At 36.1% G+C, this 26,140-nt stretch overlaps 4 protein-coding genes across 5 annotated transcripts in view; 1 reads left to right on the top strand and 3 right to left on the bottom strand.

The window, feature by feature from the left end:
- LOC149618316 (uncharacterized) overlaps window positions 1–16,134 on the top strand; it is a 109,106-nt gene extending 92,972 nt beyond the window's left edge. For both annotated transcript variants that reach the window (XM_089855549.1, XM_089855548.1), the window contains exons 4-7: window positions 9,361–9,437; window positions 9,504–12,532; window positions 12,611–13,023; window positions 13,140–16,134. In XM_089855549.1, coding sequence (XP_089711675.1) covers window positions 9,504–12,532; window positions 12,611–13,023; window positions 13,140–13,468 — 3,771 coding nt within the window. In that variant the 5' untranslated portion in view covers window positions 9,361–9,437 and the 3' untranslated portion in view covers window positions 13,469–16,134. The remainder of the gene's footprint in view (window positions 1–9,360; window positions 9,438–9,503; window positions 12,533–12,610; window positions 13,024–13,139) is intronic.
- Window positions 16,135–19,707: 3,573 nt separating this feature from the next.
- On the bottom strand, window positions 19,708–21,264 carry LOC149618318 (uncharacterized). The gene is made up of 8 exons (XM_089855560.1): window positions 21,044–21,264; window positions 20,611–20,657; window positions 20,461–20,532; window positions 20,361–20,393; window positions 20,262–20,285; window positions 20,177–20,200; window positions 20,072–20,110; window positions 19,708–19,982 (listed from the first exon to the last, which is right to left on the bottom strand). Exons 1-8 carry the CDS (start codon window positions 21,171–21,173, stop codon window positions 19,908–19,910), a joined length of 444 nt encoding a protein of 147 aa, XP_089711686.1. The 5' UTR covers window positions 21,174–21,264; the 3' UTR covers window positions 19,708–19,907.
- A 662-nt stretch (window positions 21,265–21,926) lies between these two features.
- Window positions 21,927–23,234, bottom strand: LOC149618319 (uncharacterized). Its single transcript, XM_089855563.1, has 7 exons — window positions 23,053–23,234; window positions 22,903–22,961; window positions 22,752–22,779; window positions 22,604–22,680; window positions 22,458–22,505; window positions 22,152–22,196; window positions 21,927–22,007 (listed from the first exon to the last, which is right to left on the bottom strand). Exons 1-7 carry the CDS (start codon window positions 23,162–23,164, stop codon window positions 21,978–21,980), a joined length of 399 nt encoding a protein of 132 aa, XP_089711689.1. The 5' UTR covers window positions 23,165–23,234; the 3' UTR covers window positions 21,927–21,977.
- A 121-nt stretch (window positions 23,235–23,355) lies between these two features.
- On the bottom strand, window positions 23,356–25,284 carry LOC149618320 (uncharacterized). The gene is made up of 6 exons (XM_089855561.1): window positions 24,819–25,284; window positions 24,313–24,371; window positions 24,140–24,244; window positions 24,028–24,075; window positions 23,606–23,650; window positions 23,356–23,537 (listed from the first exon to the last, which is right to left on the bottom strand). The coding sequence occupies exons 1-6, from the start codon at window positions 24,970–24,972 to the stop codon at window positions 23,508–23,510; spliced, it is 441 nt and encodes a 146-aa protein (XP_089711687.1). The 5' UTR covers window positions 24,973–25,284; the 3' UTR covers window positions 23,356–23,507.
- Window positions 25,285–26,140: the final 856 nt, after the last annotated feature.

Here is a 26,140-nt window from a genome sequence, read left to right on the forward strand (position 1 = left end):
TAAAGTTAAATGCATTTCAAGTTATATTTTTCTTTTTCATTTATTCATTTTTTTAAAATTCTTTTTCACATCCGCCACATTTACAAAGTGCGGTGCAAGGTAAATTTGCTTTGACGCATTTGCACTTGCCATGACAACCTTTTAGGCACCCACATTTTACCATTTCCCGACAAGCTTCTGCGGCTGGTGGAATTGTCAGCCATGTTGGTTGCCATTCTATGGTATTATCTGGGTGTACCAGTTTGGTCCACCCAAAGTTAGACGGGTCCGGTAAATCTGGCTGTTTTTGCAATGTCTGCCCCCAAATGTGCCCACCCTGAAAAGCCACTCGAAGCACGTGTTGTAGCAACGCGTCTTCCGAAGGTGGTATGTTTTCAATGTCACGATTTTTTTGTGTGAATAAGGTTTTTCTTGCTTGGTTTACTTTTTCTTCAGAACTACACCGATCATACATTAATATCACAAATCTCTCTATAGTTGGGAAAATTTCTTTAACGGCTGTTATAGAAGGCCTTCTAGATATGGCTTGTAAAGCGGGAGTTAGTTCTTTGAACACATTCCAAGTGGACCACGCGGTTTTCTTTCCTTTTCCGTTAAATTGTGAGGTGGTATCACATCCTGTGAGAGCGTGGAAGACTGGCATCGCTTCGCATTTGTCTTTTCCTATTTTGTGAGCAAGACGTGTTGCGTCTATGTAACGGAAAGATCTTCCTGTACCAAACGCGATCACCAGACGTTGGCATGAAATAATATGTGCCAGTGAGACGCTTAGAACCAAGACATCAGTATCCACGGTTCTAATCAAAATGGATCTATATCCTTGCTTCACGCCGTTCAAAACATGAAGGAGCATCCTCGTATCCGCTTCTTCGTGAAAGCAAGGAGAAATGTCTCCGAGATTGCCTTCAACAGAGCTAATTACGTTTTCACCGTTTGTGACGAATATGGCCCCTGGAAACTGAGTCGTGGCAACCTTTTGACTTAAAAAGGCAAACAATTGCTTCTTGTTTTCTTCGTGCCTTAGAAATTCTGGCCAATTGCGTGGCAAATCTTTTCGACCTTCAACTCGAACTCTCACTCCCTTACCACGCTTCTTTCTAGTAGCTCCTTTAAGGCTGCCATTCAGGTACACGTCAAAGACGATATCTATACGGCGAACGGAACCGATGAACTGGGACTGTATGTATTTTGAAAATATAGTTGCATAATCAGAGAACGTTTTAGCGTTGCCTGGTTTGATGATATTGACAATCACAGCCCCATCGAGTACGATCATATCAGATTCGGGTGTTGTAATGATATCGTCGTCGTCTGTCAACATTTCTTCTAAGCAATGCGTTAGGTCAGACTTGGTACCGAAGCGTATGACACCATTATCCGACAATGAGGGTGGGTAAGGTTGGTTTTCGTGTCGAAAAAAATCCTCTAGATCACCCATACGGCCTTGACAACCGATATATAGTCTTGAAAATAAATTTCGATCATTCTTCATGGCCGCGATTTGAAGTTGGTTCTTGGATTTTTCTCTTTCTGGTGGTCGACTGAAAAGTGCCACTTTGTTTTTCTTTAAAACATCTGTAAGTTCTACATTGCACTTAACGAGACGATTTTCGATTAGCTCCTTAGACTGCATTTCACCAATATTTTTAATATTTTTTAGCGAATCGGCTATTCTTTTATCCAGAATTTGATGCGTATCGAGCACAAGCAAATCTTGACTCTCGTCTGCAAATGGATTTCCCATTTCGTTAATTATTAGCTGTAAGGACTTAACGTGTTCCAAGAATTTTCGTTGCTTGCATGGAGTATCTTCGTGATGACGGATTTGGCTTGCTGAACTACCCTTTTCGATGATCGAATGGAATTCATTAACTATACGACAAGTTTCGGGTCCCGCTACCATCCATCTCAAGAGAGCTGTAGGCTTTTCTGTGAGACCGATGGCTCCGCCGTCACCTTTGATTGTAGCATTGTTCTGCTCATGGGCTTCGTCAATCGGCATTCTCGAAAAAGGCCTCTCAGTTTTGTTGACTGTAAATTTTCCCTTGCAGAAATTCGTGTAAATTTCGGGGTGCTTATTTTTAAGAGAAATCATGTCACGCAAGTGAATAGACACAGCCCTAGCGTAATTTGAATGGTCGAGAGAATGGAAAACCCATAGTACATTTTTTAACGTTTCCACGTATAGATGAAAGTCCCCTTCGTGGACAGCTCGATCCCATGTTAGAATTTCAAGTTCAGTTTTCAAAATTAATTGCCAAAAATAAAATTGCGGACTGACTTTTGCTTTTTGATCGCACCATTCCTCAAATGGGGTTATTGCATCCCCATCTTTGTACGCCATCATTCGAAGGTTGAACAGGGCACAAGCTGTCACCTGGTGCGCTCTCATTGTTTTTTTTACATGAGAAGCTTTTAAAAATGATTGCGCTGTACCTGATGACGCTATATTAGCCTGCTCAAGAGCGGATGTCCAACCACTGCCGTCTAGAAGGTCACCCAAGATTTTTAATAAATTCATTTTGATATGCAGACCTCCAAGCATGACAACAAATTTTTCCTCTCCGAAATTCTCCGGAAATCTCCATTGTATTTCTTTGGCAATTTTGAAAAGTGGTTGGTCACAAGCGATGACAGGTACTTGACCTGGATTTAATATTCCAGTTGCTTGTTTAACTACATCCATAGAGTGACGTATCATAGCCACAGATTTAGAGTCGTCTGGAAACAATGGTAATATGGCTGTTGTTACGGGAGGACAATTGTTTATTTCGCTATTCGTCGAATGTTTTTTTGAGTGATACGCAGCCCATGATACGTGAATATCGGAACTATTTTGATTTTTAATAGTTTCTGCTACATGATTGCACCAATCAAATTCTTCCTTCAATCCATTTTCTATTAGATTGTGGTCAATTCGAAATTTTTCTTCCAAATCGGGAATCATTGGAATTTCCGCATTTTTCTTTGTAGCGGCAATTGGAGGTACATCCGTGTAGGTTTTGGATAGCTTCGGAAGCTTCTTTCCAGATTTTTCTAAGCAAATTCGATTTTGCTTTTGGCCCAAATCTCCTTTCTCTGGATGCTGGAACAGAGATATACCTGTTCCATGGAAGGAGGATTGAGCACTTGTTGAAGTCGGATTATGATCAATGTTATCGACTGCTGATGTAGTGAAAACTCCGATATTCAAAGATGGTGGACAAACAGCGCCCAATTCTTCGAAATGTCTTACAACCGCGTTTCCAAGATCAGAAGAACAGCCGAGTACACGATCGTAGGAAACAGACAGTCCCAGACTGTACAGAGTATCAATCAGGCTCTTGGATCTGGTTTTAGAATGTACCATGGTGCCCAAGAAAAGGGGAAGAGGAGTTTCGTTTTGGTCAGAATGCCGTTTGACATCATTATTCGTTGATGAATGTCGCCGTTTAGTATTAAATATTATTAATTGGCAAATCGAAAGGCAAGCTTGTGTATCGTAGTTAGTTTGAGTTTTTATGTCAGAGCCTTCTAGAATCATAGTGACGAGTGTTTTCAGAGAGTCTGGTACGGATTCGATCTGACAGTTTTCTTCAAATGTTCCATTGAAATTTACTCGTAAACGACTTAATATGTCATTTCGAACCGAACGCGCAGTACGAGATGTCTGTACTATTTGACTTTCGTCGTCTAGGGAGCATGCTGATTTTAATGATTGCCCAATATCGTCGATAGCGACAAATAAAATTTCTCTTCCGTCTTTGCTAGCTTGTATTTCGGGGAAAAAGCCGAGGATTTTCTCTTTTAGTCTCGTTGAATGTACATCTGAATCGCCTCCTAGTTGTTTTATTCTAGCATCGAAAAGTTTCTTCAACTCACTTAGCTTTAGAACAGGCCTGATTTCAGGCATTGGTTCTATTAGCGTGCTTTGAATATAAGATAGAAGTTCAGCAAAAGCTGTTTTTTGATTAAAATCTGGGGTTTTCTCTTTGCTTGCAGCTGCCAATTGTCTACTTCTTTCTCTGTTGTATAATTGAGTGAGACAGTACTTGTGATACTTAGCCTCTGTTGCTATCATATCTCCCTCACTTAATTTGGCTATCAATCGTTGGTCTCCTAAATTTAAGGCACATTCTCTTACATTATCATCAAGTTCAAAAGTTGTGACTTCGTGAAAGGGCTTCGTAACTGATTCAGGTTGATCGCAAAAAAAGCAATTAATTTTGATAGTGCTTGGCAAGTTTTTAGTGGAGTTTCTTAACAATTTCTTAACTTTGGAACATGATTGTCCTTCCTCGCTATTAACTCGATCGATTCTTTTTGCGGCACGTTTGATTTCTTTTTGATTAAAGCGAAGACTGCAATTTTTATGATATTTGGCCTTTCTCTTCCTTAAAGTCTCTTCCAAACCAATTCCTTCATCGAGAACACCAATGTCTACATTAAGCGGCAATTCGTCTGTCAATTCCCTAAACTCTAATAAGTTTTTAGCAATTGTTGCGTAGCTAGCGCCTTTAAACCTATCCTCGTAGTCACTTGGATTTGTAAGGCTTTCATCTTTTTCGCTTTGACATAAAAAGCATTTATCCCAGTTTGTTTGCGCTACACAGTCTTTATTTTTCTTACTTAATGAGTTACTTTTAACTAAGGAGAATTTTCTTTTCTTTTTGTTTTCAATGTTGCTCATGATGTTGCAGAAATTTAGTTACACCTCATATCATTATACTAACAAGCCGTTAACTATGTAGAATTCTAGATACAAGACTATATTGAATGAAGTAAAAAAACTTACAACCATCGAAAAAATAGTGTCACCAGCGTGTTAAAAAGCAATTGAATGAAATGAAGGTGTTTTGAACAGTAAACTATACCTACTACTACCTTTGGTTGGGTTTTTCCGTACAATCTGGTACAAATTTAGAAACCCGTTGTACGTCACCGTGTAATTGTAAATTCACGGTAAGTCTTGGTTTGTAAAGAATTTTCATCTCGCCTCAAAAGCAGAGAAAATATATTCAAAGAGTGCTGCTTACATTGCATTTAGTTTTGTCTCTTTTAAGTGTTAAAATCAAAATTTTGTACATTCTCGATTTTTTAAATTGCTTTTAGAAAATATTATATCTGTTAAGGCTGCATAAATTGCATATGTTTTGCGGATGTGAAAAATAATTAAAAAAAATAAATAAACGAAAAAGAAAAATATTGAAAGAGAGCTACTTAAAATGCATTTAAATTTGTCTATTTTTAAGTATTAAAATTAAAATTGTGTACGCTCTCATTTTAAATAATTCCATTGCATTAATAAAATCAGTTAAGATTGCATAAATTGGGTCTATTTTCGCTTTAGAGACGGTCCCTACGGAAATGCCTCTAGCCAGTCCCGGCGGGACGCCTTTCGCTCTGCATCGAAGTTTGGGGAATTTCATAAATTTCAGAATTCAAATATATATGTCATTATGGGGACTTTTGAAAGCTTGTCACAAATGTCACAGATGAGTTAGAGGTGGGCTCTAATCTCGAATTAATTAGGAATACCCTTATTTATCGCTGTGCAAAGTTTCATGCTTTCTTCACAAAGTGCATGATTTCATATAAAGTTGTCGTTTATCCTCTAGACTAAGTCGTGATTTAAAAGGAATATAGTCCCTTAGCACCTTGGAAAGTAACACTAAAAATAGAGATTGTTATTGCATTCAGTGATATCTCTTTTCGTAGCCCAATTTTTCTCATTATTGCAGTGTAGTAAAGAAGTTCTATACAATGGCCATGCGTAGTAAGGTGCTAAGGTGTTATATGATATTAAATATGAATTTTGTAAGTGTTATAAATCGTCTACTTATAAACCGTTGAAATTCTATAGCGCCTGGTAGCTAGCTTCTCCGTGAACACTGGTGTGTAGCGAGTGAAACACTTTTACAGGCGCTCGTAGAAAATACATGGGAATCAAAACCCCTTAATGTTGGCTTTGCTAATGTTTTTTTTCCTATTGAAAAACATAAGTAAAATGATTATTCGCAAAGTTTCTAAATTTGTATTTGTTTTAGAGTTAGGCTAATACGGTGTAAACTTAACGTTCTTTTTTAAGTTTTAAATAAAGTAATGGTCATAAAATAAATTCAAGTCAGGTACCGTACATTTAACCCACAACGTTTTGCAAACTAGCCAAAAAATCCGGTTTTTTTTATCTTACTTCTGGTCTTTTGTATTTTATTATTATAGTTATTACCAAGAATATTCCATATTCTTACAATGTTAAACCGTTTTTATAAGACTAAATTCAACGTAAGCAAAATGTGCAAGGGCTGCTAGAAACCTGCCTGGGAAACGCTATTCATATCAATGGCAAATAGAGAAAATAGAGAGTGAGATGTATTCATATTTTTCTCTCTCAGATTCTTTAGCTAGATGGCAGTCAATCAGTGATTGCTCTACTTTAAAATTAAATTACCACCTTATCTTAAATTGTTCATATTTCTAAAAAAGACTAATTAAAATAGACAACCAATTCGGTAATTAATTCATTTGAATTTTATAGTAGGTATTGATCTACCTGGGTGGGAGTACACTAGAATTATTATATTTTAATTTGCTAGTACAGTGCGACACCTGGTGCTGGTAAATGAAATTACATTTTAGAATACTTTTTTTAATTCCCTACTTAACCACTAGGGGGCAGTTAATACTTTTCGTTGGCGTAGATGCAACGTTTACGCTCTCCTTACTCACTTCCTATTCTCTCTATTTGCATTTGCGCATATAATGGACCATCTAAGATGTAAAAGTCCCATTTTGCAAGCAAAACAGCTGGGTTTTAGTTTCATTTTTTTTTACTGTGCATTTTCCCCTCTCAGTCTCAAACACTTTAGCACGGTTTAGGCTTAGCATGGGAACCAATGGAACGGAGGGGTTCCATGGTGACAGCTTGCTATTCCATATAGTGTTTCGTAGCACTTGCTATCAAGGTTGGTTTCAATCGCAGAGTTCCATTTATGAGTTCAGTTTTTTTCCTTACATTTTGGTTTAGCCTTAGTTATGTATTAAAGGTACTGTAGTTTTAAATTGGTATGGACTTCAAGGTAATAACAGACTGCGAATGGACAATGTATATTGCAGTCTACAGGTATTCACGGCTAACATAGTGTAATAGCACGTTCATGTTCAGTTTATGTCAAGTGTTAAAATTGTCTGTGATTATTTTGTAACTCAATTTTTTGACGCTTTAACTGCCCTAAGTTTCTAAAGATTACTTTGAAATTTATTACACTCGTTTAGCATACTCGAATACATATCTGTTTCAATTTTGGTTTTAATTAACGGCCATCTTGGAAAATGGCGACTATAAATGTAACCAAAACTCTTGACGCGATAACTTCCCTAATTTTGAACCGATTACTTTGAAATTTCGTACACTTATTTAACATACCTTAATACAGATCTGATTAATTTTTGGTTTTAATTGTCGGCCATGTGGGAAAATGGCGGCTATATTTGTAGCCAAAACCTCCCGACGCGATAACTGCAGTAATCTTGAACCGATTACTTTGAAAGTTCGTACACTTGTTTAACATACTCTTATACAGATGTGTCAATTTTGATTTTAATTATCGGCCATCTTGGAAAATGGCGCCTGTAAATGCAACCAAACCTTCCTGACACGATAACTTCCATAATTTTGAACCGATTACTTTGAAATTTCGTAAACTTGTTTAGCATACCCTAATAATTTTTTATTATCGGCCAGCTTGTAAAATGGCGACTATATTTGTAACCAAAACTTCCTGAAGCGTTAATTATGGTTATTTTCAACCGACTTTCTCTGAAAATTCAAAAATTAAATACGCTAGTTACATAATTTTTAAATAGATTCAACTTTCCCTATTTAGTAACTTTTACTTCCTAATTGTAGTTGCTTTTCTAAGGTGACATCTTGTTTCCAAAGAAACAAAGTACTTCCCTATAAGGAAGCAGTAGCATATTTAGCTTCCTATGATTCTCGTCCGCCTCCTTTCTTTCTTTATGGCGTATCTTTTTCCATCTAGGTGTATGTGTTTAGAAGCCGTCGTCGTCCTAGCCATATTACTAATGTACGAAAATGTTCTAATCTTTTGGGAGTCGTTTACTTTCCCGCCTAGCTTTCTAAGAAAGAATGGCACGAAAAACGCGCGCGAGATCTTCGCGAGACAGAAAATCATTTTTTATACAGTGCGAAAAAGAAAAATATAATAAAAATCTTAAAGTTATTTTCTGCCGAGACGATGCGACGGAGGCTTAAAACTCATCATGATCTTACTGAACCTTGAAGGAGTGAAGTTTATACTGGAGTAGAAATCATACTCTATAATAGTGCCAACACTAGAGGGCTCTTCCCACGCTTGGTTTTAAAATTTACACTTAGCATCCCGCGGTTTAGGTTGGGCATAAAGTCTGAATTAGGCGCCATCTAGTTAGCTAGACTAATTTTATCTCTCTGCCATAAGCGCATTGCATAACCTTAATTCTCAAAAGTCAAACTCACATTAACAATATATCCAGGAATAAATACAGCTAATTGGAATAAATTTGTAGCCATTTTCTTTCTAGGTGCGGATTTTGTGGGAGGAGCTAGCTGGATAATAAGTTCTCGCATAGAAATTAACAAGGGAGATATGATTCCTAGTGGCTGTATTTATTCTTTATGCTAATACATAAATACTGTAATATTTATCTAAAATATTGATGGTTCACGCTCCCTTTAAATAAGAATAGATTATATTTTTTCTATATTTCATTCATTCTTCGCTTTCAACTCCCCTTTTAAATTCGAATTCGCGTCTCTGAAAAATTTCATCTGAGAGTATATTTATCATGCAATTTCAGGGGTTGCTTCATCTGTTTTTATTTTCAGTATAAAAAGAAGAAAAATTCTGATATAAAGTTTTATTTGGCTTGAAAGACATTTTCGAAAAATAAAATATAAAAAAAATTCTAAAAAAAGAAATATATACCTTTTTTTTATTTATTTACTTCTTTTTTCTTCTTTTTATTTCGACTTCTCAATTTTATCTGCAAAAGCCTTATGTATAAAATGTGTATGAAAAATTAGGTTCCTTTTTCTGTGCAGAAAAATGAAAAAAAAAAATAAAATAAAATAAAACTGTAGAAAAATACTTTTTACCTTGATTTTGGTTCCGGTGGGTTTTGTGAGATTTTCTTAGTTTTTTTCGCTCAATTTTTTGTGGCCTTAAATTAAATGAAAGAGTTGAAGATATTTACAAAACGAGGAGTGCATTTTCTAGTCCACGCTTTTTATTTTGGTTCAAGAGTATTTTTTGATTATGTGTGGTTTTTTTATACTTATTTTTTAAGCAAATTTAATTTACCTATGTCTATTTTATATAGGTCAATTTTTGAACCAGTTGTTTCAGTGATGAGTAGTTGAAAGAGGACCCGTTTTTATTTATGGAATTTTGGTGAAGGTAAGTTTAAGTTTTTATTTTGAAATACATCGTGGGGTAAATTGAACTTGGGTCTTTTCATTCCAGATGTGTCCTAAGTGGTTGTTGGCTATCTCATTCATTTTAACGGTTCTCATCTGGTCAAGCCAGTCCGCTAAATTACACCCATGTTCCTTCAACCCATTATGCACTTGCGTCTCCCAACCACTGGACGTCAACTGTTACGCCGTACCATTTGGCACCTTGCCCTCACTACCCCTGGAAGACCTGTACCAAGTTGAAGTAGCCAAGGCATCGTTAGAAGTACTTCAAAATGACGCGTTAGGTGGATCCAGAGTATCGTCGTTACGCATCATACAAAATGACATATTAGAGATAGCCCCACTTGCCTTTAGAGGTACTGAACACTTCCTAACATCAATCGACGCCAGCTTCAATAAGATCGAAGACATTCCCGTGGAGGCCATCAGGAACTTGGCCTACTTGCAATGGTTGAATCTTCATTCCAATGGAATTGAAGCCGTGGACTCGGCTATGTGGTGGTCCCTGGAGTCAAGGTCGAGTATTCGAAGTATTTTCTTGGGCCAGAATAACATCGCCGTACTTCATGACGGTTGCTTCGTACCATTATCAAATTTGACATCCCTGGATATCGAAGGGAACCGCTTGACTCACCTTGAGGGGAGACCATTTCCGGCGGCGTTGAATCGTCTATCCCTTAGGGACAATCTCTTACCAAATGTGCCTTCAACAGCCCTGGCTAATTTAGAGAACCTAAGTTGGTTGCAATTGGGTGGCAATTTGATACGTCACCTACCAAAGAAGATTCGCCTACCAGTTAAATCCTTGCTCAAATTGGATCTAAGTCACAACCTACTGACGCAACTCCATGAAAATATGTTTAACAACACCCTAACGGTTCACGACCTTCATTTGGATTTCAATTTCATTAGGGTCATCCCTAGTCGCGCCTTTTTACACCTTGGTGTTGAGAGGTTATCCATTTCGAACAATCGTCTAGTTACCATCGCGGATGACGCGTTTAAGGGTGTAACCACGTCACTACGCGCCCTGGACCTTAGTTATAACATGATTGAAAAGACACCGCAGACTTTAAAAACGTTAACGGTTCTACGTCAATTGTACTTGAAAGCCAATGAACTAAGACGTTTGGACCATTTAGTGTTTTACGGATTTCGGGACACGTTGGAGGTACTTGATCTAAGCGATAATAGGTTGAAAGAAATGCCCTTAGATTCTTTATCGGTGCTGAAGAAGTTAGGGAAACTTAACATGCAAGGGAATGGTGTTAAGTTCTTGGCGGAACGGGATTTCCATGGATGGGGTGCGACTTTGTTATCGCTCAACCTGGACAATAATTTGATACAAAGTTTAGCACCGGAAGTGTTTTTATTTACCCCGAAACTTCGGGAGTTGAAAATAAGTTACAATAGACTTTCCCATCCGGACCCATTGTTTCTTTTACCACTTCGCGGTAAACTCGAGGTACTTGAGGTTGGTGCCCATCAAGGTAACCCTGGACTTCCAATAAGAGTCGGTTCTCAGTACATGGAAAAGGTAGAATGGTTGCAGTTGAACCATAACGATCTTCAGTCGATGTCCTCTGATGGTTTAGCCGGGTACCCAGCCGTGGTACATTTGGACCTCGTTGCCAGTAATTTGAGATACATTAAAGGGTTATTTCTAGAAAATGTCCATACGAAACTAAGTAACGTCTTACTGTCGTACAACCTTATTGAAAGTTTGCAATCAAAGACATTCTACAATTTACCACAACTAGCTAATGTGGTTTTATTGGCTAATAAGATACGGTTTATAAGTACCAAAGCGTTTGCTAACTTAAGCAATCTTCATACCGTAATATTGACAGCTAATTTAATTGACTCCATTGAAGACAGCGCCTTCGTCAACCTGACTCGTCTGACAAACCTGTACATCCAAGAGAATCACTTGACGAAATTTTCTTGGGGAATTTTCGACAATGCCGGTGGTGGTCCCATATTTCTAAACATCAGTAGCAACAACATCTCGTTCTTGTACACACCATCCAGGTACTTTGACAACTCAACTCGCGCGGAGGAAACTCCAGTTGTTAAGGTTCGTACCTTGGACTTGAGTCGTAACGACATCACGCATGTCCCGCGTGGTTTCTTCAAACCAGTTGGTGGTACACTCCAACACTTATTCCTCAGCCATAACAGGATAAGTCACTTACGCGATGACCAGTTCATGGAGGCGAAGAAGCTGCAAGTCCTTTGGTTAAACCATAACAATATAAGTAGTTTATCGCAGAACGTATTTAAAGGATGTCCAGAAATACAGATCATCCATTTAAGTGGAAACCGTATCCATAGTTTTCATTCTGAGACATTTTTAGGGTTGACACGTCTTAGAATCCTAGATATGTCAGGGAACAATGTGTCCAGTATCCCAATTGACGCGTTTGCGCAGACAGTCCTTGAGAAATTGGACTTATCGCGGAATGCGTTGATTAAAGCTCCATTAGGTCCGTTACAGGCTGTCAGGTACACTGTCAGATACTTGGACTTTTCTCATAACCACGTGGCAGTATTACCAGCATCGGAATTGAGTCATTTAGTGAACTTGTTACATCTGAACGCGTCTCACAATCGTATCGGAGGATTATCCGAGGATACCTTCAAAGACATGGATAACTTGTACCACTTAGATTTGTCTAATAACCCAATATGGCGACTGGAACGTGGTCCATTGGAACCTTTGGTTTCTTTGCGCGATTTGGATTTGACCAATACCAGTTTGGCTACCGTACCAGTCATCCCGTTGAGGAAATTGAGAAAACTGTCATTAGCTTCGAATAAACTAACCAATATCTCGGACGATGCGTTTAAAGAGATAGTTCAACTGAGATATTTGGATATCTCCAACAATATGTTCAACGATATCCCTAATCATTTATGGAAATACTTGCATAATTTGAAAGGGTTGGATATCGCTTATAACCCAATTGAAACCATCGAGGTTTCAACATTCCATGGCTTGAACAATCTACAAGAGTTGGATATGAGAGGCTTGAGTTTAAGGGTCATGGATACCCGGGCCTTGCATCATCTAAAGTATGTTCTAGCAATGGTCTTCTAACATCACTTGTAGAAGGACTTAGTTAACTTCCGGTCCTTTTGTTTGTATTTCAGATTCCTAACTTCGTACAAAACGACAACCTACCCCAATCTTCGAGCCTTTAGACTTCACGATGTTTTGGCAAAATCAGAATCATTAAAACGTATCCTAGTTGAGCTGGAAGAAGGGACATTGTCCCATCAGTTACAATGGACATTCGGGGCCAAATTGCGCGAGTTAATAGTGACCGGTCGTAAACTGGAAACTATTTTACCCGACGCCTTCTTGGGTCTTCATCACACTCACGAACTGATACTGCGTATTACCGGAACCAGCGTAAGGAAATTACCACATTACTTGGTACGGTACTTGGCCGATGTCCGTTACTTGACTTTGGATGTCCGGAATAACCTCTTGACCCATATGGATCAACAGACAATTAAGTTGTCGCCGCACAGCAAGGATTTTAGTACCAAACATATTACAGGTACGTGCAGATTTTCCTCACCTAGTCTCACATCCGGACGATATGTCGACAACAAAGACATAAGTGGCTTTGTTGTCCACATGTTCCGTCTTAACCCTTTGTCAACCTGAACATAGGTGGCGTTCTACTCTCGGACAATCCTTGGATTTGCACGTGCAAGATGTTATGGACTGGCAAATGGATTCGTCGTTGGATGCGCGAGACGGTGCGCGTACAATTACTCCAATTTGACGCGGCGTTATCGGTCCATTCCTTCGCTACGCGTCCAACATGTCGCGTCCCGGACACTAATGAGGTCATACCTCTTATAGATTTAACGGGAGACATGTTGCAATGTGATGTCGAAGCCTTGGCTTCCACCAGTCAAGTGACGCGACCGTCCGCGTCTTTATTCCATCTGGGGTTCGGTTTATGGTGCGTATTGCGGTTTTTGACGATACGGTGATACCCAGTGCGCGTGCGTCATGATTATAACCAATCATAAGTGTATGGATGCGACGTATAAGTTACAAAAAGCCAGCGTTGACTCGCCACCCTGGTAAGGAATCAATTCCTGTCTAGTTGTAAGTGAAAATTATAATTTTTTAAATTTAATTGTAATTGTGTATTTCAGTACATTGTAATGCGGTTAAGTTACTTTTTTTGCGTATGTGACGTCACTTTGAAAATAGTCCGCCATAATTTTTTTTTGTAAAGTAGCTTATTGTAAATTCTCTAATTCTTTTCAATCTTGTGTGACGTCACTTCCAGCTTCGATGGCTGCCATTATCGGGGTTGTTTTTTCAATTCTAAATTAGAGTGGGTGGTGACGTAGTATCACGTGATACATTGGCCGCTATATGTACATTCCATGTGTTGAAATACATTATTTCATGTTTAAATATTATTTTTTGTCTATACAAAAAATAGACGTCACTGTCGTTAGGCCTAAATGTTAAGCCTAATTTGAAAAGCTATATTTTGAAATTTTTGGCGCCAAACATATCAAAAAGTGAGACATTTGTGCTGCCATCTATCATACGTATAACGAGTGCCAAATATAAACAACAACAAAAAAACTCTAATATTATGCAAGTAAACAATTTAAAATAAACAACTATATATATATAAATGATATAATTAAACCGAACTATGAGTGTAATTATGAAATATAAAAATGCTAAACGTTTTTTTTTAAAAAGTGGCAAATTGTGAAGGGTCGTAATTTTTTGGTTAAAAATTAGCAGCGTTTTTAATTACGTTTATTAATTATGTTAATTAATTTTAGGGTGGGTTTTCTTAAGACTTGGTTTCGAATTTCTCAGCTTCAATTATCTAACCAATTAAATTATTTGAAATCTTTAGTTTGATATATTTCTGAGGTAACTTTTACTTTAAATATAGTTAATTTAAATGTGCCTAAACTAAAGTTAAAATTAGCTATAGTTTGAAAGGAAACCAAGTCTTAACTAGAAAAATCATCCCAAAAATCATGCATTTCACGAATCCTTTATTTTAAAATAAAACCAGAAATCGTTTACAGGATATAGCTAATCGTAAAATTGTTTAAAAATACGTCAGAAGTAAATAACTTCGAAGTTATCAAACATATAACCATTTATACCAGGAATACATACAGCTACTAGGAATAATTGTGTAGCCACATACATCCCATGTTAATTTCTATGAATTCGGGTTTTGTGGGTATACCAGGCTTGAGAACTTACAACCCCCCCTTCACGCCAAGGTCATAATTCTGATGGCGTCTGTTCTAACTGATATTTCATTGGTTGGTAGCAACGCGAGTTCCTAGGCAACAGGCAGCGAGATAGATTATTAATTCGCTATGGGTAAAATTCACCATACATAATGATTAGTCTATAGCTCCTCCCACAAAGCGTGCCTAGATACGTTGAGAAATTAAAATGGATGACTACACAATGATTCCAATTAACTGTATGTATTCCTGGTATTAAGTATGTACTGGTACTTTTAAGTTATATACTTCTGTCGGTCTAACGCTTGACTATGAAACCCCGGCTATGGTTATAAAATTGTATTAAATTTTTACGAGGCCTTTAAAAGTTTCTATCTCGAATATTCTTGTAATATCTCTTGTTTCATAGTAATTTCATAGTTATTACTAAAGTTGGGAGTTAGGAAATGCGCCTCGGCTATCTCTTAAAGATAATTTCTACAAGCTAATCTTAATACAGGGTGTATTTCAATCCAGAAAGGGGTAAGGGTAATTATAGGACATAAGTATTGTACATGAGTGGGATGCGTGGATGGTTCTATGGGAAATCAACTGAATTTTGAGTGAATCGATGAAATGTTAAATGTAATAAGTTCTATGAGCAGCCCTTAGATTTTGATTGAGCCCCCACAAGGGATGCACCATTGCACCCCCTAACCCACAAGTTATTATGAATTAACATTGGAGAAGTGTTTATGATTGGATGACCCCTTAGAATTAATTGTCTGTTCAGTTTCTTACTTACTAAATTTAAGGGGGTCATCCAATCATAAACACTTCAATCAATATTCATTTGAAACTTGTGGGTTAGGGGGTGCATGCATCCCTTGTGGGGGACTCAATCAAAATCTAAGGGCTGGTCATAGAAGAAAGTTACTGATTTAACATTTCATCGATTCACTCAAAATTCAGTTGATTTCCCATAGAACCATCCACGCATCCCACTCATGTACCCATACTATAATTACCCCCAACCCTTTTTGAAGGAAGGAACACCCTGTTTAATTAAAATTTAGGCTGGGTCCGGAATAATTAAAATTCCACGTGCTCCCTTTTAATTAGGGAAAATGTTTCAACAACAAAACTTTATTTATGAAATTTTCTTTCTTCGTTAGTTAAGCCTTGGCTTCTTAAATTAAAGGATTCGTGAATGAATTTATATATAATAATTTTATATAATTAAGCTTTATTTTGATGGATATGTTATTATGGATATAATTAATTATATAATAATAATATAATAGTGCCTTAAATTTTAATAGACAATGTTAAATAATAATAACGCTGCAATATATGTTATATTCCGAAACACGAATCATTCATGGATATCGGAATATATAAATATAAAAATAATCAATGATTAAACAATTTTTTTAGTAAGTAATGGCTGGTTTTCAAGTCTTGTTATTTCGATAATTTTTTTAGAAATAGAAGTTTTTATTTTTAGGTCATAACTCTGGTTCTATAAGAGATACAGGGAAGTCCTTTGAGTATGTCATAGTCCTATTTCTCCTCTTTATAGTGATACCTTAAACTTGGGATTACAACAATTAGGGCCCGAGTAATTAAGCAAAATGTTCATAGACGTCCTCTCCATAGGAGTAAAGTAAGCTTATTTACATAACACCTTTTAACTCTGGTTCTATGAGAGATACAGGGAAGTCCTTTGAGTATGTCATAGCCCTATTTCTCCCCTATCCAACGATACCTAAATCTTTGGGTTACAATAATTAGGGCCCGAGTAATTCAGCAAAATGTTCATTAACATCCTCTCCATCGGATTAACACCGGCTTACTTTGAGACCACTTTGGATTCTAATAACTCTGAATCTACTAGAGATACAGAGAAGTCCTTTGAGTATGTTATAACCCTATTTCTCACCTTTCCAATGATACCCAGAACTTGGGGTTACAGCAATTAGGGCCCGAGTAATTAACCAAAATATATAAAAAAAAGTTAATTGTCTTCATGGTTCAAATCCTCATGATAATTCCATTTTGTCATAACTCGAGTTCTATAATAGATACAGGGAAGTCCTTTGGATATGTCATAGCCCTATTTCTCTCCTTTACAACGGTACTAAATGCTTGGCGTTACAACAATCAGGGCCAACCATAGAGCTCGTTTAAACCTCACTAGTATAACACCACACGGGGAGATGCTAATACATTAAGAAAAGTATTTGCATATATAGCTTTATTAGAATTCTTTTTCACGGACGATTTTCCTGCTCCCATATGGTGTCACAATACCCAACATGTAATACATTTGCTTGCGAATTACCCATTTCCCTTAACGCTAGTTTCTAATTAAAAAGAGCATCGTGCGAAAATTAAAACGATAAAGTATACACGTTCAACAATCCCTCCCGGATAACGGAACAGCTTCAAAACTAAATATATGTGTATAACCAGGAATACATACAGCTACTGAGAATAATTGTGTAGCCATATATATCCCTTGTTAATTTCTATGAATTCGGATTTGTGGGTATTAACTCCGGGCTTGATCAAGAACTTACTACGCGTCACGTCAAGGTCATAATTCTCATGGCGTCTCTTCTAACTGCTGTTTCATTGGTTGGTAGGTATTGCGCAATGGGTAGCTAGATAGATAATTCGCTAGGGTAAAATTCGTCTAGATAGCTCCTCCCACAAATCGTGTCTAGATACGTTGAGAAATGAAAATGGTGGATACGCAATGATTCCTAGTAGCTGTATGTATTCCTGATATAAGTCAACAGCAGCAAAAGAGGAAACTTATTTTATACCGATCCGCCTGCCACGCCCCCTAAAACCTTGTTACGCCTATATCCGCAGCTATTCTATTTTGACAATAACATAACACCTTTCCCGTATTTTGCTAACACCCTTTTTATAAAGGTAAGATGAAATAACCTATATTTTATTTGTTTTTAAAGTAAATTTTGGCTGTTGTTTAGTTTAAAGAGACGCCACTAGATGTCCCCATTGTCTATAGGCGGAGTTAACAATCCCTCTAAGTTTAGCAAAGGCTAGAACCTAAGTTTTAGCTCCGCCCTCGCTCTCCACGTTACCAAGCTCTGATTGGTTCTTGCCTTTGACAAAGTAAAATTTGTGTTTTCAAAGTAAATTTTGGCTGTTGTTTAGTTTAAAGAGACGCCACTAGATGCCCTCATCGTCGATAGGCGGAGTTAACAATCACTCTAAGCTTAGCAAAGGTTAGAACTTAAGTTTTAGCTCCGGCCTCACTCTCCACATTAACGAGTTCTGATTAGTTCTGGCCTTTTAAAAAGTAAATTTTTGTGTGTAGAAGATTACTCAGCATGTTAGGAGGTGATATTTGGTTTGAACTGTTGTTTCAACTCCACTTTACAACGGTTTGTGACGAAGTATTGTCGCTCTGAAGGCAACCGTCCGTTTAAAGAGTTAGTATAGGACAGACGGTCGCTTGTGTTAAAGATATTGCGGGTTGCATTATACGTGTATTTGAGTAAAAGTCGAAAAGTTTTGCGTATAAAATGTTAAATGTGGCATAAAAGTAGAGGCGGGAAGGGAAGACCGAGCTGACGTTGTCGTAACGGCTAGAGGCGTTTTCTATGTACGTATATATGATTTTTGCGGGGTAGAAACGACAAATTTTTCACAGGCAGTTGGTCTCAGAGTGCATCAGATGCAGTATGTGTCGCTCTAGGCCTGTAATTACCCAAGTAATTGCCTCTATAAATTTTACCCTGGTGGGACGGACGCAAACTATTTTAATGCCGCCGCTCCTGTCGCCTACGTCATTGAATATACTGAACAAAAGACAAAAGATATTTAATGTATTTGTGTGTATGTACCGGGTTTTGCATTTTTAGCTAGGTGTGGTAAGGGTTTTGTTAGGGTTAAGTTTTAGGCTTAGTTAGCTTATTCTATATTTATAAGACTTGATACCGCCTCTAATGCTAAAGGAGGGTTCTTTGATTGGCCGTAACTTTTTTCGTATTAATTAGGTTAGGTTTGACTTCTAGTGTGGCACCCAAGACGTTCATAAAACTTGTACAAGTTTAAATTGAAAATTGAAATCTAAAAGCACGTGTATTTTTTTCCCGCCAAATTCGAGCACGTGTAGTGTTTTCCCGCCAAATTCGAGCACGTGTAATATTTCCCCGCCAAATTTGAGCACGTGCAATTTTTTCCCGCTAAATTCAAGCACGTGGCATTTTTTTCGCGCCAAACTCGAGAACGTGCAAGTTCTTAAACTCTTTAATACTTCCCAACATCCCAACATATTAGTTCCAGCTTAAGCATAAAGACAAATGATTACTTCTATTTAATTAACTTCTCGTAGGCGAACCTTCCGCTATTAAAAGAACTTACTAAATTTTAAAATCCGGACTATAAAATTGGGTCTCTAAAATAGTTCTAGGTCATTTTAAAACTAAACTTAATCCTTTCATAGTGATATACTTCCCCCCTGTATCAAAGCAGCTTGCTTCTGTAAATTTGTTACGAAATTTACTGGGCAGTTTATTGCCAAAGTTTGTTAAGCCTTTGCATCTTTAAAAATCGTTATTTTAAACAGATGCTTTTACAATTAATTCGGAACGATTTTTAAGCCTAAAATTAGGGCCTTGGTTATTTTTCCATCAGTGGTATGATAACCATAGCAAATAGGATACTTTTTATACTCTAGTGCGTGGTTCTTTTATTTTTTGTTACCCTAAATGGTCATTTTGGCGGGAAAATCGCTAAGCCTAACCTCGGTTTTTATGAGCTAGGCCTTGGTAGGTAACTTTTTTCGTCTTCATAGCAATCAAGCTTTATTGGGTATGGATTAAGGGCTATATTTTACCTCTACCTATTCTCCTTAAAGATGGGGCAATTTTTATGCCCCTATTACGGCTTTCTCCTAAAAATCTAATCGAAAATACGGAAAATTCCCGATTTAGGCTTAGCGAGTCGATAAAGGCGGGAAAAGACAAAGCTTGGAAGAAAAAATTCGCGCCATTTTATTTTTTTTATGTATAGATGTTTTTTTTAGAAAAATACTACAAACTTCTTCTACAAGTATCTCGATTTTTTTAATTGAATAGTAACCTAAGTAAAAAATAATTGGTTCTATTTATTATTGAATTAAAAATAAAGTAAGATTTAACGATTTCGAATTTTTTGCAAGTCATTCTTGTTACGGCGATTCCAAATTGGCGCTGCCACCACTCGGCGTTTTTCGTCTCGATTCTTGAAATTGCTTCACGCATAACTATGGAAGAACCAAGGCTTAAATTTGGGCCTAATCTGGTAAGTTTATTTTTCTTATTTTAGTTAGGCTTAAGTATTGCTAAGGCTTACCGAATATTTTTTGGAAGTATCATCCTTCATCTCGTCGTTCTTAAAGAGGGTTAATTGCGATTAATGTTAATGAATTAGTTTAATTATTAGTATTTAAAAACGTACTTCAGTTTTGTCTAATTCGTCCATCTAAAAAATAAATGTTAAGATATATTTAATTTGAAAAAAAATATTTTGGGATTTAACTTACTTTTCGAACCAAAGACATGAACGCCTATTTTGAAATTAATTATTCTTAATTAAAATTAAATATATAAATTAAATACAGCCAATGGTATTGCATACTTACAATACGTGTCGCCTTCTTCTCTTCATCTTTCATCTATTTAATTATTTATTGATTAATTTTAATCAAATTATTAAATATAGTTCATTTAAAAATTAGTTACCGCTTTGTTGCACATATAAGCTTTAACTTCTTTCGATATTTCCTTATCAAGTGCTTCCATAACATTTTTTTCCTAAATTAATTAAGAATAGTTTAATTAACAAAATTATTTATAAACAACAGAAAAATGGGGTTTACGAATCGAAATTACCGCTGGTATTTCCTGAGAACATTGCGATTTAGTTGGGTCTTTCATTTCTGAAAATTATTTTAAACTTTATAGCATGTAAAAGTAGTCTTGAATATATTTTCAAATTTGAAATTCAAAATCAATTCAAAACGGTCATATCTAACGTACTATAGCCCCTAACCATATCTTGTAAGTACTCATTTTAAAGCTCGGATTATCTAGAACACGAATATTAACTTAGATAATCCCTAAGTTAAAAACCAAGGCTTAAAATCAAAATTCACCCATCACATCTCAAAACCGCCATATCTAAGGTTCTAGACTATAACCCTTAACCATATCTTGTAGGTACTCATTTTAAAGCTCAGATTGTAAAGAAAACAAATAATAACTAAAGTAACCCCTAAGTTAAGAAACCAAGGCTTAAAATTAAAAACAAACCTATACTACTCACCACACCAAGTCCTAATGATATCGTTCACCATATCTCTTGCACCAACTAAAGGTTTTCTTGGTTTAGGATCTGCACTATAACCCAAGTTTAATGTTAAGGCCACTATCAAAGCCGTTAATAACAAATACATCTTAGTTTTGTTAAATTTAAAATTTTATTGAAGTTTTTCGAATCGGAAAAAATTCAATGGTCAGCTTTGGCGTGCGGACTCTATAGTTATATGACATCCTGGCAAGAGTTTCTGCTGCGGAATTCCCCTTTATTGTTATTAGTGTACATAGCTGTTCGTTCCAATAGTTGCTAGCTGCTAGCCAATCGTAATTACTATTTTAACTAGTACACTTATATAAATGCGAGTCTGTTGATATTAAAGGTTGGTGGCTAATACAATTTGAAAATATGTCTGTCCCTAATTTTGTTTCAGTAGAATTAATCCTTTGAAATGTATAGAAAACATGATAGAATGGCTACGCAATTATTCCTAGTAGCTGTATGCATTCCTTATAAAACGCAATTATTTTTGGTTAATACCGAGATATGGTCAGTTTTATCATTAAGGTACTACTTGTTTCGGGTACTTTACTATTTTTGGACAAAAAGACAAAACATTTTACTTAGCTGGGAAATTATATTTAAACAGTTGGCAATTTTAGAAAGCTAACTTACCCCTTTCGGGCCGCAAATCGAGAGGCCATTCACTAACAAGTATTATTTTGAATGCCCTACTAATATCAATGCTTAAATGGTTACGCGTAACCCTTTATCTCGATATCTCAGAGTGATTAGCCCCTCGCCGCTCAGAACAAAATTTATTTTATTTGGCTAACCCAGAATTAACTCTGTCAAAAACACGAAGTCAATTATCAGCTATAATAATTTTATTTTTCAAAAATGACAATTTTCCAAAAAAACACGTGATGTTTTTAAATTTGTTTTACAATTGTGTTGACTTTTTAATGCAAGCCTGCAAAAAAATAATAGAATGTATAAGATTTGTAGATCATTTTTCGAAAGTTTTAATCCCCATTACAAGCAGACGATAGTATGCCCCGCCCCTTTTTCAAATGTGTCTAAAACAACCAATCAGATATCGTTTTATGAAACTTACCAGATATCCCATCATTTCCTTTTTCTCCTTGGGTGGCATGGATGACTATTTTAATTAAATTTTATTAATTAGAATTAATTTAAACACTTAATGTTAATTCATCATATTACCGAGGCTTAACGCTTGCTTTTTAACTGATAAACGTGAGCCAAAAAATGATACATCGTCTGCTTCGAAACGTTTTAATATTTTCCAGTCTGAAGCAGACTACGCATCATTTTGACCCAGTTTGTTTCACTTTAAAATTGAGCGCGTTAAGCCTTGGCAACAAGCATCGAGAATACATTAGATTAGTTTAGTATTTACCAATGCTTTCAGAAATTCCGGTATGCTTCCATCCATAAATTCCAAAGCCTTAAACGATTAAAATTTTTAAATTAATATTAACAACGTTTCGAATTAGGCTTATCTTTTGTTACTAATGCTAGCAAAGGCTTAACAAATTAACTCACTTTAGCTCGAACTTCAGAACCTCTATTACAAAGTTCTTTCTTAAATTCTTCATCACTCATTTCTTCTCCGGCTTCAGCTAATTATAAATTAGCGTTAGAATTTAATTAATTATATTAATTACTGTAATAATAATAGATCTTTAATTACCCTTTAGTTCAATTTCTTGTTGGGCCACCTGTTTTTAATAAATTAGGGTTAATGGTTATACATATTTTAACATAAATTATTTATTTTAAACAAATTAGAGAATGAAGTAAACGTTTTCTGATTAGTTAAAAAAATTCAAAATAACGCTTACAAATTCTGGTTTCTTTTCGTCGCATTTTTTAGCTGCGGTTATTGCAGCATCACTACCAACTAAATTTAAATTATAAATAAGTCCTTAACCCGTTTTAAATTAATTATTTAATAAATACCACCCTTTTTGGAACACACTGCATATACTTACAACACTTAGCATTAAATATCTTCATCGACTCGGCATCCTCAGCTTCATCAGCTCTAATTAGAATTAAAGTTAATCCCAAACTTAAAATAACTAAGAAATTAATTCCCAACATTTTAAAACTCGAAATTTCAAAAACTGTAATTGTGAAATTTGGTGGTCCAATCTTTTATATATATATATGGTTTTTTGGGGGGGGGGGATAAATATATTAACTTAATCGTATTTAATTTGATTTAAATTTGAATCAATTTTATAATCATTTTTATTTGATCAGATGAAATGAAATAAAATAAAATAATCGAATTATTTTATCTACGATTTTTATTTGAACACAAAATTTAAATAACAAAATACAGAAGGCCAAAAAAATGATTTTTAAGAGAATGGTATTAATTTCATTAATATTAATTAATAAAAAATTAATGGTGCGGTTTATTTCGTGTTAGTTTGTTTGTTTATTTGGGGGCGATTTTTGCAACGCATTTCTGAAAAAACAAACAAAATTATTATTATTATTTTTTTTTCAAAAATATTAATTAGGTAATTAACTTACGTAGAATCGTTTTAATTTTCGCTTCTCACCCTTTGGCAGTGATTGCTAAATACAAAATTAATTTAAAATATTATTTAGTAAGTTTTAAAGTTAATAAAACTTTGCTTTATTTGTTTTATGGTATTATAGAAAGTTGTTATCAAAAGCAAATAGAAAATAACAGAAAGTGCCCAAACTGATGTTTACGTCGTACTCCCTGTTTTGTTTTCTCTCTGGAATAGAGAGCTGTCATTGCGTCACACCTTTTTAAGCCATGTTGATATGGGTTTCAGCTTTCCCTTTGCTTTTAAACCATCAGTATGACCGTGTAAATTACCTCACGAATCTTAGCTCCTCCCCAACCGAAAACTCTCACCAACACATCGCCTACTCTCTCCCTACGTCGTTACTTTCTGTCATTTCTATTTGCTTCTGGGTCTTACCTCTTGATCTTTCAGTTCCTCCCACTTTTGAACTTTGAAATCGAGAACCTAATATAATTGTACCGATGTATTTTGAGTTTCATTTCAGTTCTCAAACATTTTAATTTCTAACCTCTTTGTGAGTGGATGAAGCAGGGTCACAAAGGAGTTTACGGTATTCTTCTTCGCTCATTGTTGGAGCCACGAAGGATCTGGCATCGGCGTCTAATTGCTTAGCCTAATTAGAGTAAGTCTTAATTTATTTTAATTATTATTTAAATAATTTATGGAAAAATTATTTTTGACCTTTTCTGGCATTTTTCGTTCGCATTTCTTCACCTTGGATTTTATTTTTTGTGATACCGCTGTTAAAAATATGAAAAGGTGGTTCTAGTTTATAACGTCATAAATGCAAATGATTGATGAAATGAAAATATGATCGAGTTTGGCATCAAAATACCAGGAATGCATACAAATAATTGGAATCATTTCGTAGCCATTTTCACTCAACGTATCTATAGGCGCGGTTTTTGTTTTAATAGCTAGATAGCTAATTACTAATCTATCTAACTGCTGTTGCACCTTGCGCCCGGACCTAGTAACTCTCGTTGCTACCAACCAATGAAATCGTAGTTTGAAAAACAAAATCAGAATTATTAACAGACGTGACGCGTAATAAGTTCTCAAGCCCCGCCCACAAAACCCGCATGGAAATTAATATGGGACACAATGATTCCTAGTAGCTGTATGTATTCCCGTTTATGGCTATTATGTTAGTAATTGTGTACAAAAATATGAGTACTACTACTTACAACACCAAGTATTTATAATTTTGGTTTCGTAATCTCTGATATCCATTTTTTTAGCCGTGGCTCCTGAACCGGAAATGAACTTACGGCATTCCACAGTACACAAAAATACACCGCACATTAAAACCGCAACGACGCATGCTAACTTAATCTCCATCTTATACTCTTAATTACTTAATGAAACTAATTAATTAAAATTCAAATAAATCTAAAATTCTCCGAAGATATTTAGTCCAAAATCATTCGATTACGTTTGAAAACTGTAGCAAACAATTTGAGCGACTTCTGGACTGATCACAGAAGCTAGTTTTGTCAAATACAGAGGGGGTGCAGTGTTTCTGTTTTTTCCCTCGCCACCGAGTATCGCAACCGGAGGTGCCTAATGAACACTGATTGATGGAAGAGAAACGTCCGGTTCAGGACAGTTTAACTTTACAGTTCTCATTTAATGGGGTGACTCGTGAGTGAAGTGATATACTTTACTTGTTTCTTTTATCCGTATCCCTTTTGGTTAAGCCTTGGTTTAGATAAGTTGCCCCCCTTCAGACAGTAATTGTATCTTTGAGGTGTCGTTGTTCCGTGGTAGAAGTATATATATCAGATGAAAAAAATAGGACCCGTTGAAGTGGTTCACTAAAGTACGTGATTCATTTTAGTTCGCGACAACTAAAGGTTTGATTTATGTATTAGTGTATAGTGAAGATGTAGTAGGCGTAGTCGTGTATAAGATATGTTCCATAAGACACTGCCTATACAAGTTCGTAATGCTGCTGAGAGACTTACAGTACTCGAGATAACTAGTTCGAGAAGGAGAACGACGGAATTAAGCGAGTCAATTGAAGTCCTACCTTACACTCGGTGCAGGTGGTGGTTAATTAATTTTGCAGCTAGGACCAAGTTCCATCTAGGTCCTATTTTGTCTGAACTTACTAAGTTACCCAAATTTGACAGCAGCGCCCCAGTCACCAGGCGTATGTCGCTCGCTTTACCCTGAATCTATGACCTCCCTACTTCAATCACTTCATGACAAGCTCCAGTTTGTATCCAATGACAAACAACAGCGCCTCACCAGGCGACTTCGCTTTACCCTGAATCTATGACCAAGTACTTCAATCACTTCAAAATTACAAGCTCCAGTTTCTAAGTTACCAGTGACAAACTTATGGATGGAACTTATCTTATGAACTTATGATATTATGATTGGCTGGTTATCTAGTCAAAGAAACTACAGATGAAGATATCAATACTTGTAAAAGTTGGAGTAAGTCTTAAACCAATTAACTATACTCGGCCTCTAAGATATCACTTAGATTAGTGCAGGGATT

The sequence above is a fragment of the Phalangium opilio genome, unplaced genomic scaffold (assembly GCF_054372755.1).
Source record: "Phalangium opilio isolate 3A_F unplaced genomic scaffold, DU_Popi_V2 ptg000209l_1, whole genome shotgun sequence".
Lineage (NCBI taxonomy): Eukaryota > Metazoa > Arthropoda > Arachnida > Opiliones > Phalangiidae > Phalangium > Phalangium opilio.